Genomic DNA, 22,469 nt, shown 5'->3' with positions numbered 1-22,469 from the left:
GAGGCACATACTTCTCAAGGAAGGCCCGATGAAACTGTGTCCAAGACAGTGGAGGAGAACCCCAAGGGTTTACAAGCAATGAAATATCTCTACCAAGTCTTCGCGTCCCCGCAAAACTGGTAGGACACGTAATTAACTCCATGGGACTCAACAATCCTCGTCCTGTGCAATAACACAAGCACATCCAAGATGAACTCATACGCATCCTCTCTAGAAGTACCCACGAATCTCTGCAACTCCAACTTTCTAAACCTCCCAACTAGCTCCTGATCAGTCAAGGTCATAACAGGGCCTGCTACGAGTCTAATATCATCTCCAAGGGATGGTACTGCATCAATCCATAGAGCAATATCCGTAGCAGGGTGCGCTACATGAGTCTGTCTCTACTCAGGGGTCTGCGCCCCAACTCTAGTCTGCAATCTTCTGCCCGAAGAAGTAACACCAGTGGCATCCTGCTGGACAGCTAAATGGAGTAGAACACGAGCCATGGTAGCCTGCATCATCTACTCTGAAGTGGCCTCAGGGTGTGTCCGTGCTGGAGCCATGTCATCCTCGACGGTCAGGTCTTGACCCTGCTGATCCTCAGGCTTTGGAGACGGAGATATCTCATACCGCTGCCCTATCACAGGAGCCTTGCCCCTGGATGGGGTAGTTTCATGGCCTCTAGCTCGACTGCGTCCTCTAGCTGTCGCTCGTCCCCTGGTACCAGCCATAGCTGCAGGCTGTGGCACCTGGTCTCGAGCTATCGTAGCTCGAGTCCTCACCATCAGTGAGAGAAGAGATAAGAGTCAGATACCAATTTGATTGTTCTAGATACCAATTATAATAAAGTAGCACGAAAGAAGGAAAGAAAGTGAAGTTTCCTAAATGTCCTATAACCTCTCGTAGATAAGTACGGAGCTCATCGTACCCATCCACGAGATTCTCTAGACACGCTCTTGTATTATAGACCGTGTAACCTAGGGCTCTGATACTAACTTGTCACGACCCGATTTTGCAGAGTCGAGCGGGCACCTACCTATCCGAACTCAGTAGGCGAACCCTCAACCCAACATTCACAACACAATATAAATAGCGAAAGGAGATAAAGTAACGTAAGTTTGACGTATGAATATATATAATAAGGGCAAAAATAAATCAAAAACCACTCCAGTATCTGATCTGGTCATACAAGAGCATCTAACTAAGATCTATAAGTCTGGAAGTAATAATAATACATCAATAATCTCAAATAATGTCTCAGAATAGCAAAGTAAGACATAACAGAAGAAGAGTCTTTGGGTAGCGAAGCGTCCATATGCTCACCCCAACAGACTCGAATCGGTAGCCTCGAGCTCTCAGTCACGAGGGGTAGACATTGTGATACAAGATTAAGAACGAAAATAGAATTAAAAATGCAAGAAAAGAAAAAGGATAGATAATTTGACACAACTTGAGACCTAATTTAGCAACCAAAGTTATAGAAAACTAAGACCTCTAAATTAAGAGCAAAAGAAACACCAAATTCCTAGGTCTTAGACCTCAAGGGATTTGAATCCCAAGCAACCTTTCCTCTCAACAATTACACAATCCAAGGCTTCACAAGCTCTCAACACTCAAAAGAGTTTTACAATCTCAAAATATCAATAATCAAAATAATCTAAATCTTCTAAAATGAAAGAAACTACTACTTATACTAAGGCTCAAAAGAAGACAACTAAACTATTACACTTTTACCCTTCATGAAGTAAGGGCCTTGTTTGGGTGTCTTCTTTTGGGAACAAAGCTTGAATTTGCAAATCTTCAAGTAATAGCCACATTGCAAGTATGACCATCTTCAACTCTCTTCTCCAAACCATCCTCCCATGCTATCATGAACACTTGAAATCCCCGGAAAGGTGCTAAAGTGTATTCAAGTATGTCCCTCCTCATGAACAATGCTTGCATAGCTTGAAGTTCCCTCGCTTGGCTCCTTGTAAAAGGTTTTGATGCCACTCGAATTGTATCATTCTCCCCTTCTTGAAAAGAATTTGTCCTCAAATTTAAGGGGTCATCATCTTGCACCACCATAGGAGAGAGATCACACACATTGAAGGTGTTATGAACTTGGTATTCGGGTGGGAGATCAATTTTGTATGCATTATCATTGAGTCGTTCAAGTACTTCAAATGGACAATCTCCTCTAGGCATCTACTTGGTCTTTCTTTTGTTGGGAAACCTCTCTTTTCGGAAATGTACCCAAACACAATCACCCGGTTCAAGCACAACTCGTTTGCGACCCTTGTTTACTCTCTTGGCCGTTTCTTGATTCTTTTTCTCAAGGTGAAGCCTCACCTTCTCATGCAACTTCTCCATGGCCTCGGCTTGTTTGTTTCCATCTAAACTCAACACAACATTTTGAGATAAAGGGGTTAGATCTAAAGGGGTTAGGGGGTTAAAACCATAAACCACTTCAAAAGGTGACATGCCAATAGTGCTATGAATGACTCTATTGTAAGCAAATTCAACCAAAGGCAATTGATCTTCCCAAGATGCTAATTTTCCTTTAACCATGGCCCTAAGAATAGAACCCAAGGTCCTATTGACAACTTCGGTTTGGCCATCGGTTTATGGGTGACAAGAGGTAGAAAACAACAATTTGGTACCAAGTCGTCCCCACAATTCTTTCCAAAAGTGGCTAAGGAATTTTGGATCCCTATCGCTCACAATGGTTTTGGGAATACCATGCAACTTTACCACATGTTCAACAAACAAAGAGGCAACATGAGGAGCATCATCAACTTTATGAAAAGCAATGAAATGAGCCATTTTAGAAAATCGATCAACCACAACAAAGATGCTATCTTTACCCCTTTTGGTTCTAGGCAAACCCAACAAAAAATCCATCGAAATATCAACCCAAGGTTGTTGAGGGGTGGGGAGATGGGTATACAAACCATGGGGAATGAGTCTAGACTTGGCGCTGCGACATTCAATGCATTGGCCACAAATCTTAGCCACATCCCTCCGCATATGAGGCCAATAAAATTGTTCCTCAAGAATCCCCAAAGTTTTATCAATCCCAAAATGTCCATCAATCCCCCATTGTGTGCCTCCCTCACAAATAATTCTCTCCAAGAACTCATGGGCACACACAAACGCTTGTTTTTGAACAAGAAACCATCAAACCTAGAATAGGGAGTAGAAGACCTATCCCTAATCCACCTCTCCCTTTCCCACTCTTCGCAATCTAGAAAGATTTTTTTAAAGACGGGGTCCTCGGGATACAATGTCTTCAAGCTTTTAAAACCCATCAATTTGGAAGACAAGGTATTAATCAAAACATGTTTCCTTGATAGGGCATCCGCCACTACATTCTCCTTTCCCTTTTTGTATTGGATTACATAAGGGAAGGTTTCAAGGAATTCAACCCATTTAGCATGCCTTTTGTTCAACTTTCCTTAGGCCTTAAGATGCTTTAAGGACTCATGATCGGTCCTAATCACAAACTCTTTAGGCCACAAGTAGTGTTGCCAATTACCCAAAGCTCTAATCAAAGCATAAAATTCAAGATCATAGGTGGAGTAGTTCAACGTCGCACCCTTAAGCTTTTCACTAAAATAGGCAATAGGTTTTTGGTCTTGCATCAAAACGGCACCAATACCTACTTTGCTAGCATCACATTCTGTTATGTTCCGTGTTTTTGTATAATTGGAAATCGAGAAATAATTAAGATCTGTGTGTTATAAGGAAATATTTTGATTTTAGTGAATATGACTATGTTGATTATGGAATCATTAATGTTAAGACATCGGGGAAGGCCGAGGGTAAATTTGGAATTTCGGAAATTAGTTTCGAGAATTACAAAACGGGACGTTTTATGAATTGGGCCAAGAAAATATAACACAAAAATTTGAGGCCCAAAACTTAAAGTGGTCGGCCATAGAATGGTCCAAGCCCACTTTTAAAGAGTCATGTGCTAAAGAACACCACAAAAAAGGGGGTTCGGCCGAAGCTAAAGAAAAAGAGAAAGAAAAATTTCCAAGCTTTGTTGTAGATCAAAAATTCTTGTTCTTCCCATAGTTGTGAAGTGCTCGAGACCCTCTTCAACGGGGTATAATTAGTTTGGCACAAGAACTACGTTTGCGACAAGTCAGGGTTTCAAGAAAATGTGAGAATTCTTACACTTTAATGTTATGGAATTGATATGAATATGTTAAGGATTGAGAATAGACGAGAATCCCGTAATTTTGATGTATGAATGAAGCCGTGGGTTTGTGTATATTTTGCAAAGTGGCCGTGTGCCTTTAGGAAGGAGAAATAAATGTGAATTGATCTTGTTTAGTTGGTTCGTAGCATCGTTGTGACATTTAGGACGTAAATGATTAGTTAATGAATTGATTTGGCATTGGAAAATGATTTCGGAACGTTATCGGAAAGTATACACCTTTAGTATATTTGTGTATATCATTGTATATCTAGGGTGCTAAAGACCTTAAATATGATTTATGGTTGATGTTAAGGAATTCGGAATGAAGCGACGCAAGTTAGAATGTTCGTCGTGACTTTTGATGTTTTGAATGCGGTTTTCCACTCATCTTCGGGTTTCATCCGGATTTGATGATACCCACTCCTACGATCTACCTTAGAGAATATGCATGAACCATTCAACTCATCAAGCATCTCGTCAAGACGATGTATGGGATGGCGATACTTTATCGTTATCTTGTTGATGTCCCGGCAATCAACACACATGCTCCATGATCCATCTTTCTTTGGCACCAAGATCACGGGCACGGCACACGGACTCATGCTTTCTCGCATAACTCCCTTTTCAAGGAGCTCATCCACTTGCCTTTGAAGCTCCTTAGTGTCATCCGGGTTGGCTCTATAAGCCGGTTTGTTTGGCAATTGAGAACCCGGAACAAAGTCAATTTTGTGTTCAATTCCCCTCAAGGGTGGTAACCCCTTTGGGAGTTCCGTTAGGAACACATCATCAAATTCCTGCAAAAGAGAATAAATAGAACAAGGAAAAGAAGGGGTTAGTTCGTTAGTGTGCAATGCATAGTCCCTATGCATGAGGAGAATCACCGGTTGACGCTCCCCCAATTCCTCCCTAATTTCCCCACAATTCTCCAAAAGAGACACCTTGGTTTTTCCTCTAAGCTCTCCTTTCTTTCCACTCAACTCTTGAGAACAACTCTCCTCGACTCCCTCGTCCCCCACATTCTTCTTTTGCAATGCACCATGTCCCTTCTCCTTTAACTCCCTCATTTTGTTATAGATCTCACCCACTTGGGAGGGGGTCATGGGATTCAAGACATGTTTGACACCATTGTGGACAAGGGTGTATTGGTTAGTTCTCCCATTATGGTTGACGAACCTATCATATTGCCATGGTCGGCCAAGTAGAAGATGACACGCTTGCATGGGAACAACATCACATAACACCTCATCGTGATACTTCCCAACCGCGAATTTGATGATAGATTGCCTAGCCACCTTCAACTCACCACATTCATTGAGCCATTGAAGTTTGTACGGATTTTCATGGCGGGTGGTTGGAAGTTTCAAGAAATCAACAAGGGTGGTACTAGCAACATTGGCACAACTCCCACTATCAATGATCATGATGCTAGTGTTTTGGTTAATGATGCACTTGGAATGGAAGAGATTTTCCCGTTGACTTGGGTCATCCATTGCTTTTCTTATCATGGTCCACCGCACCACATAGAGAGGTACAGTAGGCTCATCATCACCTTCAACTCCATCCCCTTCACTATCATGAAGTTCATTCTCATGATTGCCCTCATCATCCCCTTCGTCACATTCTTCCTCATCCTCACTATAAGTGTCTCTCAAAATAAACTCTCTACGATTAGGGAACTCGCTTGCTCTATGACCGAAGCCATGACATTTAAAACATTGAATAGGAGTTTTCGTACCTCCTTCTTTTGGAGCAAATTTCGGAGGTTGTTTGTCAACTTGCTTCTCAACTTGAGCATTCTTCACAAATGGTTTCTTGGCTTCTTGCATGGGGCCCTTATTCTTTTGCCAATTGGAGGAGAAGGCTCCTCGTTCTTTGTTATTGTTCCATGAACTCACATAGCCCCTTGACTTATCGATTTTGTCTTCCTTGAGACCCTCCTCTATTTCAATAGCCGCTTGAAGGGTTTCTTCAATGCTCCCATAGTTGTGGAGTCTCATTTGGGAGACAATGTCACCATTTAACCCGGCTCGGAACCAAGTCAAAGCATTTAACTCATCCTCGTCAAAGTCGATTCTCATCTTGACAATTTGGAACTCATCATAGTATTCTTCCACACTCTTTTTATTTTGCCTTAGGGTATACACCTTCTTGAGTTGTTCTTGTTTGTAGAGTTCGGTGACATACTTACGCCGCATGGCCTCCTTCAATTCATCCCAAGTAGGTGTGGGCGGGAGTTCAATAATTCTTCTTGCTTTCACTTGAGTCTCCCACCATGTGGAGGCATAACCTTCGAATTGAGCAATGGCGTAAGACGCCTTTTTCACCTCGCACATGTCATTCGTCAAGAAGATTCTATCACAAAGCATCACCCAATCAAGGAATGTATCGGGATCACTACTTCCTTTGAAGGTTGGGAGAGTAACCTTGATGGAATTGAGACTCGTGTCTCACCCTCCTCCATAACCGTGATTCCCATTGAAATCTCCATCGTCATCATAACCTTGATGGTCACGACCTTGTTACCCTTCACGAGCTTGGTACCCTCTTTGCCTACCCATGTTAGGGTTAGGACCATGCCGTCCACCCCTCCCTCGATAACCTCCTTGTGCTTGCCCTTGTGGCCTCCAACCTTGGTCACCATAATGTTCGTGCTCAAGTATAGCTTCCTCTATCTCTTCCTCATTTGGTTGTTGGATGTTTGGACGGTTTTGGGGTGGCATTGGTGCATTTAGGGGTGGGTCATTTGGATGTGGGTCATTTGGAGTTTGATCTTGTGGGGGTGTGTTGTTCCGTTGGCCTATGGGAATGTTGTTTGGTGGGGTGAGAGTCGTGTTTTGAGAAGTGTTTTGGGGAGTGGGGTTATATAGATGATGGAAGGTGCCGGGTGACAATGTAAGTGAAGTGCTTCGAGTAGCTCCACTTGTGCCACCTTGGTATTGCACTCGGGGCGAATATGAGACCTCCCTACTACCTCCCTCAATTGCTTCCACCCTACTTCCCAAGTTTTCCATTCGACCACCCATACTATCCACCTTATGGTTCAAGGCTTGTAAGGCCCTCATTACATCAGCTAGTGTGAGTTCCCCGGTGGGAACTCGAGTTTCATCCTCCGTAGCCATGGTACCTATTAAGACACTCAACAAAACAAGCAAACACGTTAGATTAGTAAGATCAACTCACAATCGCTCAAGTATGCGCACCTTTGATTGTCTCACAAATTGCTTCCGCCAACGATTGTGTGCTTGTTAATGTCGACTAGTCACAAAGGTTCAAATTCTACTCTTGGTCGGAATAGATCTTGTTAGACTAAGAAAGACGGACGAATCAATTCAATCTAACGGACTTGAACCAAGGAATCAACAACGAAGCAAAACGACGAAAAGCACGAAAAGAATTGGCACGAAAGAAATGCGGACACAAGAACTAATTAGCAACTAATAAGGTTGATTACTAGTTGTTAATTAGTTGTAAGAATCAAAGAATAGGATTAGGAATTGGAATCAAAGAGAATTAGAGTTGAAAAACCTGAACTGCGCAACATGCTATGCCTGTGCAGCACATGCTACTCGCGGGTGCAACCTGCGATGGTGATCCGCGGCTCGCGGATGATGCAGCCAAAATGTCAACTCTCTGTCACAAGGTGCGACACCACCTACGACTCGCAGGTTCGGCCTGCGATGGTGATATGCGTCTCGCGGATGATGCTCCCAAAAATGTTCAACTCTCTGTCACAAGGTGCGACATCACCCACGACTAGCAGGTTCGACCTGCGACTCGCATGTGTTGCATGTAGTGTTGCATATGGGCCAATTCGCTGCTTTTCTCTCTTTTTTTTTTTTTTTTTTTTTTTTGCAAAATTAGAAATTTAGACAAAGTATTTCTGATTTTTTTGTTTTTGTTGGGCCCACAAACACTTTTTCACAACTTTATTTGATAACTTTTGGATCAAATGGCCCTTTGGAGAGTCTTCTTCATCATGAAGATTTGAAGGTCTTCAAGAACACAAGCACAATTCAAAAATTCAACTACCCTCAAATCAACTCCAAATTGGCTCAAATTTCGGATTTAAGTTCTCTTTAATGTAGAGAACAAAGCCCAATAGGTTTCAACCCTCAATTTCACCTTCTTCAACAAGACCCACTTTCAAGTTCTTGAAGTTTTCAAAGCTTCAAATTTCAAAAATGGTAGATCCTTCAATCCTTAGCCAAATACCTCCAACTTTCGGATTTAGAGTCCCTTATCAACTAGAGAACAAACCCCAATCAACTTGAACCGTCAATTTTTCACCTTCTTCAAACACACCAACCTTGTTCTTGAAGCTTTGAAGCTCAACAATGGTGGAACACAAACTCTAACTCCAAATTGAAGATTTAGACTCTAGAAACACTAAGAAACTCTAATCTAACACAGGATTCAACAAAATCAACAAGAAAATTTGATTTTGTTTTTGAATCAAAACCCAAGATTAGATTTGGTGGAACAAAACTAAACTAAGCTCTGATACCAATTGATACAAGATTAAGAACGAAAATAGAATTAAAAATGCAAGAAAAGATAAAGGATAGATAATTTGACACAACTTGAGACCTAATTTAGCAACCAAAGTTATAGAAAACTAAGACCTCTAAATTAAGAGCAAAAGAAACACCAAATTCCTAGGAAGACCTCAAGGGATTTGAATCCCAAGCAACCTTTCCTCTCAACAATTACACAATCCAAGGCTTCACAAGCTCTCAACACTCAAAAGAGTTTTACAATCTCAAAATATCAATAATCCAAATAATCTAAATCTTCTAAAATGAAAGAAACTACTACTTATACTAAGGCTCAAAAGAAGACAACTACACTATTACACTTTTACCCTTAATAAAGTAAGGGTCTTGTTTGGGTGTCTTCTTTTGGGAACAAAGCTTGAATTATCCTCCCATGCTATCATGAACACTTGAAATCCCCGGAAAGGTGCTAGAGTGTATTCAAGTATGTCCCTCCTCATGAACAATGCTTGCATAGCTTGAAGTTCCCTCGCTTGGCTCCTTGTAAAAGGTTTTGATGCCACTCGAATTGTATCACATTGATCCCACCTGATACTCTGCATTCATAAAAGAATGCAACAAGTGTAGGTTAGTACAAACAACACGTACTGGTAGGTATCATGGGCCGACTAAGATTAGCTAACATATGCCAAGACAATAATGGATGTATCAGGAACTTTCTTTCATTCATGATGGGACATTGTAGGAATGGTTGTATTCAGAATGGTTCAGGCTTTCTATGAAGGTCATACTCTCCCAAAACTAGTAACTCATACTAATTTGATGTTGATCCCTAAGAAATCAAATGTTCATACTTTTGGGGATCTCAGACCAATTAGCTTGAGTAACTTCATAAACAAGGTCCTTTCAAGAGTGGTTCATGGAAGACTAGATAAGATTCTAGTAGGCTTGATCTCTAGTAACCAGTCTGGTTTTGTGAAGGGAAGAAGCATTATTGAGAATGTGTTGCTCAATCAAGAAATTGTCTCAGATATTAGAAAGAGAGGTAAGCCTGCAAATGTGGTAATTACGTTAGATATGGCTAAGGCATATGATAGAGTGTCCTAGCTGTATTTAACTAAGGTGCTGAGAAGAATGGGATTTGCAGAAATCTTCGTGGATTAGATATGGAGGTTGTTGGAAAATAACTAGTATTTAGTTTTGTTTAATGGCCAATCTTATTATTTTTTCCACTCTACAAGGGGTGTGAAGCAAGGTGATCCACTGTCACCAGCTCTATTTATACTTTCAGCAGAAGTGCTATCTAGAGCACTTAATTCTTTATTTGAGCATGATCAGTATAGGTGCTTTGGTATAACTAAATGGAATGCAAACCTTAATCATCTTTCTTATGTAGATGATACCATCATCTTTGCATCAGCTGATAAACTATCATTGGAACTGACTATGAATGTTTTGAGAGATTATGAAAATCTGTCAACTCAATTGATAAATAGAGAGAAAAGTTTCTTTTACATGCATCAGAAATCAGCAGTGCAATTATGCCAAGAAGTTGAGCAGGAAACTAGTTTTACAAGAGGCATGTTGCCTTTCAAATATCTTGGCTGTCCTATCTTCCACTCTAGAAAAAGAAAAGTTTATTATATTGATCTGATTAAGAGGGTGAAAGATAGGTTGCAGAACTAGAAAGGAAGGTTGTTATCATTTGGAGGGAAGGCAGTTCTTATCAACAGTGTTTTACAAAGTATGCCAATGTACCTTCTATCTGCAATGACACCTACTAAGTACACACTAAATGAACTGCATAAAATCTTTACAAGAATCTATTGGAGTAACAAGTAAGAAGGCAAGAGTAGACACTGGTCAGCTTGGCTGAAAGTGTGTGTTCCTAAACAGGAGGGAGGATTGGGATTTTAGGTCCCTTTTTTATGTATCATAAGCTTTATTCACTAAGCTATGGTGGAGATTCAGAACTTCTGGTACCTTGTGGTGAACATTCATGTGGAATAAGTACTGTAAGAAACATATTCCAACTAGGGTTCAATGGAAAGGAGGCTCACAATTATGGAAGAAGATGCTAGAAGTAAGAGATGCTATAGAAGGGGAGATTTGGTGGGAATCAAGAAATAGTTCTGCTAACCTTTGGTTTGACAACTGGACTAAACTTGGTCCTCTTGCTCAACTTATGCCAGCTAATTTCCCAACGGATGACAATATTCAGGAGGTTGCAGATGTTATGGAGAATGGGACTTGGAATTATTAGACATTGCAACAAAGTGTGCCAGAAGATATTGTTGATCATATAAGAAAAGAGATGCACATTGACACTCCCTCAGAAAATATGGATAAGGCCTGGTGGATGCTGACTTGTAGTGGTAAATACACTGTTAGTAGTGCATAGGAAGTGGTAAGACAAAGAAGTGCCTCAAACTGGTGTTATAAGCAATTCTGGACAAAAGGTTTGCCTTTCAAGATTGCTTTCTTCTTGTTGAGAGTGTGGAAGCAGAAGTTACCTGTTGATGATGTACTTGCAAAGATGTGGATATCTATTGTGTCTATATATAGGTGTTGTGCTCATCCCCAACAAGAAACAATGAACCATATGTTTGTGACAGGTCAATATGCTACAGATATATTAAAGATGTTCTCAGCAGCAACAGGTGTGCAAGGCCCTTTTATTCAAGTTAATGAAGCTATCAAGAAATGGTGGGACACAAAGTGATCTTCAAAGCTAAAACCATTATATCAAGCAGCTCCTGCAATCATACTTTGGCAACTTTAGAAAAGAAGAAACACAGTTTTGCATGGTGGTAACATGTCTAGGCATAGGGTCATATATGAGATTAATCTTAATCTCATTCAGCTGGACAAAACTAGATATCCATGGATGAAAATTTTGACAAATATTGGCCTTAGCTGGTACAGGATTTAGAAGAATATAGGCCTCAGATACAGTTCATTCTGGTTCAATGGATTAGTCCTCCTGCAGGTTTGTTCAAATGTAATAGAGATGGTTCCTCCAGGGGAAATCCTGGTCCTAGTTCATCTGCATTTTGTGTGAGAAATCATGAAGGAGAGTTCATTCATGCTACTGCTAGAAGGATTGCAGATACAACTTATCTATGTGCAGAGACAAAAGCAATGCATGATGGCATCATATTTTGTGTAATACAACAGCTTCTACAACTGATATTGGAGACTGATTCACTTGGTTTAATGAAGATAGTAGAAGAGGACTAGGAAGTTCCATGGAGTATTAGTATGGAGTTGCAAAAGATCAGAGAACTGAGGAAGAAGGGACTGATACAAGTTAGACATGTGCTGAGAGAGGGTAACCAGTTTGCTGATTTTTTAACTAACTATGTTTTTGATTTTCAGGTACTCTCAACTTTGAGTTATTTAATGAACTACCAAATGCAGCTAGGAGACTTGTAAACATGGATAAAATGCATTTGCCAATCTTCAGATTTAAAACAATAATTCCTAGGGAGCCAGATTAAAGTAAGCAATTCATAAGTTCGGATGCAGCAACACTGAAAGTTGCAGATCATGGTTGACAGGAATATCAAGGTGGAGGTAGTTCAAGATTAAGTTTATCTGCTCTTGAGTCTGTTGCTAAGCAAATTCTATCCAATGTGTGGTATTAACTTCATGTTCAGCCTGTTGGAAGAATCTCCTTAGTGATAGAGGATAAGTACAGATAAACTGTCCTATTCAAATATTTCATATAAAAGCTTAGGAGGCTCAGATTATATACAGCTTTGGCTAGAATAAAAGGCCTGATTTTGCACAGTTGCAAGTTGGAAGGATACTTTTTTTGGCAATTGATTACATAGCACCTGGTGAGAGCTTGAGGTGACTGAAATGGAATCAAGCCAAGGCTTGGAATGATCATGCATACATTAGGCTAGATATAGCTACTTAAGCTGTTTTCCCCTTGATTTTTAGTAACTTTTAGCCTTGTAATCTTTCTTGCTTGTTGCTTTTTTTGCTTTCTTTACAATTTCTGTACAGAACCTTAGATTTATAAAACTCCAACTATGCCTGGTGCTAGTTGTTTTTTTTTTTAAAAAAGTAAGATAAACAGGTAAATCAACAAGGTATAAGTCAACACGAGCCAGTAGCCAAGTACAACTCATCACCTATGTTATAGCATCTAAACCCAACTGTGCCAAGTCTCAGTACATCCAATCTGAATCCGTAGATCATAAATATATCCCTAGAATATCACAATAGAAGCCACGGTACAATACAATGCAATAATGTATGAAATATGGATGCAATGCATATGCACCGATACGCATGTACTCCGATGATGGAACATAACATCTCGGCAGCACAACCCATGGGGGACCCGTGAAGTCCATGTACCAATCCTCAAGATTCCGGCAAAGACTTCGGCAATCACTACCAGCACTCCTACCTCGATTCTGGGATAAACATCGGGCATCCGTCCTCACGTCACTCTCATCCAATTGAGCCCAACTCATAACAATGTTTCCTTGTATATAATCAATGTATCAATAGTATATCATGAAGGATGAGAATGCATGGAATGTATGAGTTCAATGTTAATAATCAAATCAATCTCAACACATGGGCACACCAACTATATCAATAAAAGGCTACACTATAAGCCACAATAGTATCACCATTTCTTATCTCAAACAACAACAAGTAAGGTGCTACAATATCATCATCAAGATATATCACTAGTCACAAATATCTACTATCTCCTCGTGGTAACGAGCCAACAACAAATAGAATAAGATGAGTCATAACACAATAGGGTGGCTAGCACCAAATCATACAGCAAGGCCCAACCTAAGGCAATATCCAGACGAACTTCATACCCGAAGGTTTACAAGCATTCTTCAACAATATCATCAAAATATATGTTTCGCTAATCGAAGTCTCACTATAGGGTAAATCGTAACCTACCTGGAAGGCCGAACAGCAAAGTCTCCAACAATTTGTTACACCCCGTAGTTTTGTATGTTGAAATTCGAGCTACCTTTCAGGAGGCATATGAGATTATACGTGTTTATCTTATGGTTATGAGGGTTTAAGTTTAGATAATAAGCTATGGGAAGATTGGAGAGCAAGTGAGGTAAGGGAAACCAAGCTTGTTAGACTTTGGAGAAAATGTGAGGGGCGATTTTGACCCTACTTGAGGAGAGGATATCCTTTAGTATACGAGGAGTTTTGAGGCAAAGCAAAAGCCTAAAGTGAAGTTCATTAAGTATAGTTTCCAACACAACAAACCGCTCATCGATATGGTATCAGAGTAAGGAGATATGCGTTAAAAGTTGGGCTGCCAGGCAAGGAAAATGGTCTGCGCGAACGCGCCAAGGAGTGGCGCGAACGCGCAGAGGACCAAAGGCCAACTCAGCGCGAACACGCTGAGCAATTTATAGGTCGGTGCAAACCGAGCCTAAAATGTATAAAAAGGGGTTATCCCCTCATTTTCTTCAAAGACACCCCTAAAAACCTCTCCAAATATCTGGAATCTTCCACCAACTTCCACGCATCAATTTTAACGCAAATCGAGTATAATTCTCGGATTCTAGTCCAGACAGCGTATAGTTGCGATTATAAAAATCGTATAGCGATGAGTTTTGTATCAAATTCAAGTTGAAAGTGAAGATAGTGCAATATTAGGATATTACAATATTAGAGGGAGTAAGGTATGAATCTCTCCTATATAATATTAGTTTCGGTTTATTAACGGAGGTAAAACTACTAAACAGTCTTATAATAAGCTGGTTAGTTAATTGGTGTTGGTAATAGTTTTGTTGATACTGGTATGATTGTTGAGGTTGTTGGTTGTTTAATTGTGATTTCGGGCTAGGCATATAAACAGGGGAGATGCTGCCCGAATTTCGGCAGATTTTAAATGGAATTATATCCAAGACATAGGATGAGTATATGACATTGAGCCTAACCATAGTACGAATGGTTTTTATGTAGATCTACGAGCTTGGAAGGATAAACGTTGAATGGGGACCAAAAGGTATGTTACGGCTAGCCCCTTTCTTTCAAAAGGCATTATTCCTATGTTATGATTCCATATGTGTTTCCATGACCTTCTTACATCCCAAAAGTTGAAAGTTAAAGATTCTTAAGAGCTTCTTATGAGAAAGAGATAAGATGTGTTCTATGATAATGATGATGATGATGATTTTACTTCTAGAGATTCCGAAGCTTATGAATTGATCCTATTATGAGCTTAATGATCTTATTTCATAATTTCATTGATGTTATTCATTGTTGGCCATCTCACCTCATGATACTAGTTTCTTTGAGGTGAGATATAGCGATGATGATTATTCCATAATATAAATCGGATGCTATCGACCTTATGTCACTCCGATAGAGTTGTCGCTTTCACTTGGGCTCCCATGCATGCTTTATAAATGTGTATGTGTTTTCATAACACCGTGCCTACATGGCCAGGAAATATAACACCGCGCCGCCCAATAGGCGGTCCGGCAGACAAAGCACTGCAGCGGGCAGCTTACGCCCCAGACGCGGAATGCCCGACGCGGGCTAATGATGATAACACCGTGCCTATATGGTCGGGTAGCATAACACCGTACCTATATGGTCGGGCAGTTTACTTGTATATATTTATAATGTTGTTTTAAAAAGTTAAAGTTAGCATTCATGACATCCGCCTTAAGAGGCAATTAGATGTACAAGTTATCTCTTTAACTCATGTTATGTTCCATACTTCTTATTATGTTGTTATTCATTCTTTACATACTCAGTATACTGTTCGTACTGACGTCCCTTCTTCCGGATGCTGCGTTCATGCCCTCAGGATCAATGTCAGCCAGACGTTCGAACCAGTAGGATCTCCCTTCAGCCGCAGTCGGTGCGCTCCATTGATCCGAAGCTACAGCCTTTTTGGTATGCTGTTTTGCTATGTTGAGACGTGGGTATGACAGGACCTTGTCTTATCTTTTCTACAGTTTATGTTCCATAGAGGTCTGTAGAGAGTTGTATATAGTGGGAGTGTCATGTAGCTTGTGATCTCTTATTTTATGTACAACACATGTAGTGGCCATGTCAGACTGCATTGTCATCCTTTGCAGGCATGCCTATATATATATCCATGTGGACTGTTTATGAGTTTTCGAGGTAGAGTCCATTCCATAACTTTTACAGCAGATGCTATCATTTAGAGTTAATAAGCTAGAAATGGGCCACCAGGTTATTCAGTATATGACAAGTACGAGTTTAGAAGTGCTTGGTCAGTAGTGGTCGGTCACTCGTCACGGCCCATTGGTTTTGGTCATGACACAATCACACCTTAGTCTTTCCTTTCATTTGAGCCTCATGATAATGGAAGTCCAATCATATCCGAATATGAAATTGGAATAAAAAAAGAACATCAATCAAACCCTACTTATATTCAAGATCGAAATTCCCAAACTATGGAATGGGGTTTATAAAATATAAAGGTGAAATAGGAATCTAAAGGTTTCAAAATGAAAATAAGATCTAGGTGATCAATTACAAGCTAGAAGAACCAACAAATCACTTAAATTCGGATTCTAGGCAAACCCCCCAAATTTGGGTATAAACCTAACTTTCAATACCATAAATTAGACACCAATTTGGAAGAATTCATTCAATAATAGATTCTAGTCATCAATTCCATGTTTAATAAATTCCCAATGAATAAATCAAGATTACAAAGCCTAGGAAGAAGAACTCATTGAACCCTCTATTTGTTACACCTTGAAAATTTTCATGTCGTCGCACGGTAAATAGACTAATGTAGGGTAAGATGTATATGATGTCCCTACAAGTAAGAAGGGGTACTTAACGATTCTAATTAAGATTCCAAAGACGTTTGAGGCAGGAGAAGAAAGTTCGTTGAAGAATGTAAGGTATAAGTCATGTTTTGGAAGGGTTTTGCAAAGTACCGAACTAATGTTGACTTAATGATGTCTTGAGGAAGAGTTATAACACCCCTTAGATTATTAATGAAGTGTTAAACAAGTGCTAAGAAGGTTCCATAAGGATTGGAGATCAAACGAAACGTCGGAAATTATTTCGGAAAAGTGGAGTTATACGACCACTTATAGGTCCGTATAAGGGTCCGTATAAACCTAACAGGAAAGCAAAATCCCTGATAGTGAAATACGGTCACTTATACGGAACGTATAAGTGTCCGTATAACATGATCGGGATAGATTTTTCTAGAATTCTCTCTCTCTCTCTCTCTCTCTCTCTCTCTCTCTCTCTATATATATATATATATATATATATATATATCCTAAGCCCATGTTTCTCATTTTATACATTCTCCACACCAAGGACTCTAGAACATTCTATACATTTGACCAACATAAATCCAAGGCAAATCAAAGATCAAGCATCATTAATCCAAGGAAATCAAGTGCAAGGATACTCTCTAGGGTTGCTAGAGGCCAAGAAGCCCTTTGGAGTTGAAGTTGGGGTTTTCTCACATGGATTATTTTCATCCAAGGACCATTCCTATGTGATCAAAGGTGAGTTTCACATTTAATCCATGTTAATAAGAGTATTTGGTTGTAGAATAACTTGAATAAAGGAAAGGAGTGGAATATGAAGCTCAAAGGTGGAATTAATGGTATTCTTGAATAGTGACTTGACATGAATCATAGTTCTTGATGTGCCATGAGCATGATCTTGTGATGAATGATATTAAGAATGTTGAAGAAGCATTACATGTGAGCGAATATGGTGGTACGCCATAGTTATGGTTATGAATGACATTGGAAGGGCATTTTAAGAATCGAATAATGTTTAACTTAAAGAAGTTATTGATTATGATGTCTTGGGTGTTGTTAATGATATTTGGGAGTCGTTTATTATATGGAGGAAGTTGTAGGAACAAAGGAAATGGTGCCCAATTTTTATTAGGCTTTTAGTCGCTTAGTCCAGATTTAAGCATGTTCTCATTGAGCTAATTTTGTACGGATTCTCTTGAATGTAGAATAGCGAGCTTGGAAGGAGAACCCTTAGTCATTAAGAACACATAAAGGTATGTGAGGCTAGTCCCCTTCTTTCAAAGGCATGACTCTTACATTGTGATCTCTTCTTTATATTTCCATGATCTTCTTACACTCTAAAAGAGGACAGTTAATGATTTTTAAGAGCTTCTTATGAAATAGAGATGAGATATTTTCCATGATAATGATGATGATAATGATGCTATGATGAGTTCCATATTCTTATTTTTGTATGATTTCATGAATGTTGCTTCTTGTTGTTAGTCTCACCTCATGCTTTTAGTTCCTTCAAGGTGAGACATGATGATCACAATTATTCCATAACATAATCGGAGGTTCTCGACCTTACGTCACTCCGATAGATTGATAGCTTTTATTTGAGCTCCCATGCATGCATTGTCTTATGCATATGTAAGATTACACCATGCCTATTTGGCCAGACATGACACCGCTAAGGCGGGCTACTTATGACTACACCATGCCTAGAGGGCCGGACATGACACCACTAGTGGGCAGCGTGTGATAGTATCCGGACACGGGTTAACAATGATGGTATAATTGATATGCATACATGTGAATTCTTTTAAAGTTAAGCAGGCATAGTATTCGCCTTAAGAGCCAATTGATGTACAGGTTATATCTTCGCCTCATGTTTCATTATTCCTCTACTATGTTAGTATTATTCATGCCTTACATGCTCAGTACATTTTTTGTACTGACGTCCTTTTCTTTTGGACGTTATGTTCATGCCCACAAGTAGACAGGGAGGTAGCCCAGATCCATAAGAGTCTATCAGCAGCTACGCAGGAGCACCCCATTATTTCGGAGGTGCCAGTTATTGATGTATTCTTTTGTGTACATATATTTGGGCATCACGAGGTCCTGTCCCATTCTTACGTCTCAGTATTCTAGTAGAGGCTCATAGATACAGATGCGTGGGTAGTTGTTGTCTTATGGATATATCAGTGTATATCATTTTGTTGCCATGATTGCGTATTTATTTATATGTATGTGTTGCCTTCGAGATTGTGTATGTTTAGGTTGGGTACGACGATTAGCATAATGAGTGGTGCTCGGTAGTTAGCTCCGGGTACCCGTCATGGCCCCTAGTCGGGTCGTGACACTTTTAATTCTTAAACTCTTAGTGAACTCGCATGATAATGGAATCCTAAGGTGATTATAGAAAATGGAATAGCAAAGAATATAGAAGGACTTACCACCAAGATTTTTCCCTAAGCATCACCTTGAACTGCCCCCAATAATTCTAAACTCGAAATAATAGAGAATGAGGGACTTAGGGCTTTTAATACTCATTTAATGAAATTAACTACACGTCACCCACTTTCGTGACCAATATACTGCTTTAGTGGCACCGCTTCTGCGGTACCACGATCGCTACAGCGGTCCTGCCCCAAATTACTTAAGCCGCTAAGAGACAGGGTGACCACTAATGCGGTACCGCTGCTGTTATATCCCGTATTTTATACGTTCAGATATTTCAAGGTAGTCGTGGCAAGTTAAGGGAATGACCATCTTCCAAAATCATTTTAATGTACAAATTGGTTATGAATATTATTGTATGGAAATATTGAGAAAGGTTAAGGGTAAAAAGGGAAATTCGCAAAATGGTTCATGGTAAGAGTTGGAGCGTTCTTGTGTTCTTGAGGTAACATTTCATCATATCTTTATGTCCTTGAGTTTATTAGTTCTTAATCAACTAATTAGAGATGAAATTTGTAGAAGGAAAACTCAAACTTGTGGGCTGTTTTAGATCACGTGTTTCATATGTTGTTGATGAAATGCTAGGATAATTTGGAAAGGGCTTGTGACACTAAGGGATGATTTAGAAAAAGGTAGCAAATCTTAATAGAACGTTTTATTGAGGTATCGAGTGAACTAATAAGTAGGGATAAATTACGATGAGTTTATAGTTAGAAGAAGTAATAGTATGATTTAGGCAAGAGTACAGAGGAAGAAGAATTGTGACGAATATGAATATATTGATAAGATAACCTGTGAGGTATTAAGGCTAAGATTGACCAGAAAGGGTAAAAGGTTAAGAAGTGTTACGCTATAGGATTGATCACGAACAGGATGTAATGTGATACCATAAGGGTTGTTATGAAAATGAGTAAAGCCTAGCGAGGAAGTGACTAAAAGATATGACGTGATCTATGTGACTAAAGTATAAAGGCACATGTGAAATGGGAAGGCAAGGTATAGAACGAAAGAGAAAGACTTATAAAGTTCCATAGGGAAACTTCAGAATAAAGATTATGCGATACGGAAATGAAAGCGAGCACAAAAAAAGGAGGTAATTAAAAGAAGGAATTGAGAAGGAAGCGAGCGAGATAGGGACATATATGGAAAGTGTCACGACCCAACCCCGTAGGCCGTGATTAGTGCCCGATCTGGGCACCCAAACCCATCTATCATATGCATTCAAGTATATAGCAGAAGCCGTCAAGGCTATATTCAAAATTTAGATAATTTCCAGAAAAAAATTTCGGCAGAGTTTCCTTTGTTTTACAGACTATCCAAAATAACCCTGCGCACAGAAAATACCAACAAAGGCCACACCGGCCAACAAGGCAACATGTAAACATATGCGGACCGGCCGCCGCGGCGAATGGGATCGCCCAAATACATCATATACACACATCCGTACAGAAAGACCCAACCCACAAACATGTCCACAGACCTCTAAACAGACCGACAGAATCATATGACGGGACAGGGCCCCGCCATACCCAAATAGTCAGATATACAGAAATATATACATAACAAAAGATGTATGTACCAAAAGTGGACTCCGGATCAAAAGGGAGTACTCCGAAATAGCAGAAAGTGGAGCCTACAGTGATGGATAACCTGTGTCTGTACCTGCGGTCATGAAACGCAGCCCCCGAAGAAAGGGGGTCAGTACGAAAGATGTACTGAGTATGTAAAGCATAGAGTATAGAAATATGAGCCACAACTGAAAACAAACAGGATACAAAGGGAAATACCGAACAGTATATCAAAACCATATATACGTAATGCAAACAAAATCATGCAAAGCTCAGGAACGTGGTCACCACTCCGACGCTGGTGCCACACACAGCATAACACCGGAAGGTTCAAATCACCGTACATCCCCGAGCACACATATCAGCATAGCATATCACCAGCCATATCACAGCATAACTCCAAACGGAACCTGGCCCTATGGCGAGGTCTCGGGAACCGTAACACAGCATACGGCCGAATGTATCATAGCGCGCACGAATCATAACCGGCCCGGGAACCGGTGAACGAAGTCATAATAAGGGCACGAGCGGAGTCGTGAGCAAACAATGCAACTTATAAGTCAAAACACCTTTTTAAACTTAATAATATCATATGCTAACTCATTAATCAAATAGTTCGAATAACTAGTAAATACGGGGTTCGTTTCACAAAAGTATTTCCAACATAGTATTTATGGTTCAAAATATAGTTTAGAATATCGTGGCAGTCAAAAAATTATTTTATGATAGCCAAATTCATAACCAAAAGTGTTTTGCCGACATTATACAAGAATGGGCATAATAGAGCAAACAAAGAAGTCTCGATGCTAGCGGGCCCACCGCGGGTCAAGTCGAGGTGGCGGACATGAATCACAGACATTTGGGGTCTATGGAATCATACATGGAAGTCTCGAGGCAACTTGATTACATTTACAAAAGTTTCGGACATTAGATCACTTTTCAATATAATATGAGTTTTATAATTCAATTCAATTGAATGAATAATACTAAATTTCCAATTCGGATTTCTAGGAACAGAATTGCCCTCGGGGCTCCAATATCGACCTAGTATACCTAAGACATGCCAAAAGAAGGAATGGGTAGCCTTACATACCTTATAAGTGTCTTACGCCCGTCAAAACTCAAATCCCGTTTCGCTCAGAATCTACAAATGGTCAAAGTTACCAATTAGGAATTTCAAGACTTCAAGAATTCATTTAACTTTATATTTGTCTACCGAAATTTCGGCAGCACTTCCCCTATACATATAACATCCCCGAGGCTCAGCTCGGCTCAATATCTCAACAACAACAACCCAACAATACCAAATAAATCAAGAATCACAACAAAATAAGTTCTAGCATTAATACTCTTCTTTTCTACATAACGCGACGACTATCATTCGAACTTCACAACATCAAACTAACATCAACATTATCGTATTCATGTTCTCATTCAAGGTTATTCAAACGTATTTTCAATAGCGTTCCAAGCAATATACATGGATTCAAGTATGCCGCCAAATTCCATATTCCATCCGACACTTCAACAAATACGACAAACCTACCAACTCGCATTGTTTTCATCCAAATTTATTAGCAACAACATCAATTCTCACTTTAGACCTTTACTTGCAAGATTACATAATAACTTTATTAAAACACATAATTTCCCATAACGACATACATGCAACTTCAACGTCGACTTAAGTCATTAAACCTTAATTTGCGTCACAAATGCCACAACGACGCAACTAACGAACTAAATAGAATTTAATTCACTTTCACTTCCACTCCCACATGGCTCACGGCCAAACACCTCCCACATACACACACACGGTCATGCACAACACAACACAATTCCATATTCTCCATGAAACTTCAATCACTTCCACATATACACCCATTTCATAACATAAAAACATGGAAATCTTACCTTTCTCTTGAAGTTCCGATTTGCCGTAAACGTCGCTCTTTCGCCAAACTAATGGTATCACGTCGGAGAGCGTCTTGCACTTGCTACAACTACAAGAAGG

General features: G+C 39.8%; 1 protein-coding gene across 1 annotated transcript; it reads left to right on the top strand.

The window, feature by feature from the left end:
- Window positions 1–9,408: 9,408 nt before the first annotated feature.
- LOC132619856 (uncharacterized) lies at window positions 9,409–10,347 on the top strand. The gene is made up of 2 exons (XM_060334625.1): window positions 9,409–9,706; window positions 9,953–10,347. Exons 1-2 carry the CDS (start codon window positions 9,409–9,411, stop codon window positions 10,345–10,347), a joined length of 693 nt encoding a protein of 230 aa, XP_060190608.1.
- The last annotated feature ends 12,122 nt before the right edge of the window (window positions 10,348–22,469 follow it).

Source organism: Lycium barbarum, chromosome 11 (assembly GCF_019175385.1).
Source record: "Lycium barbarum isolate Lr01 chromosome 11, ASM1917538v2, whole genome shotgun sequence".
NCBI classification, from domain to species: Eukaryota; Viridiplantae; Streptophyta; class Magnoliopsida; order Solanales; family Solanaceae; genus Lycium; species Lycium barbarum.
Note: the sequence above shows the minus strand (reverse complement) of the source record. Positions and strands in the feature narration are given on the sequence as shown.

Bases quoted from the DNA above. Each gene is read 5' to 3' on its own strand.
- LOC132619856 (XM_060334625.1), top strand. From the start codon at position 9,409: ATGGTTGTATTCAGAATGGTTCAGGCTTTCTATGAAGGTCATACTCTC. The intron at 9,707-9,952 runs GTAAGCCTGCAA...TTATACTTTCAG, and splicing joins CTCAGATATTAGAAAGAGAG to CAGAAGTGCTATCTAGAGCA.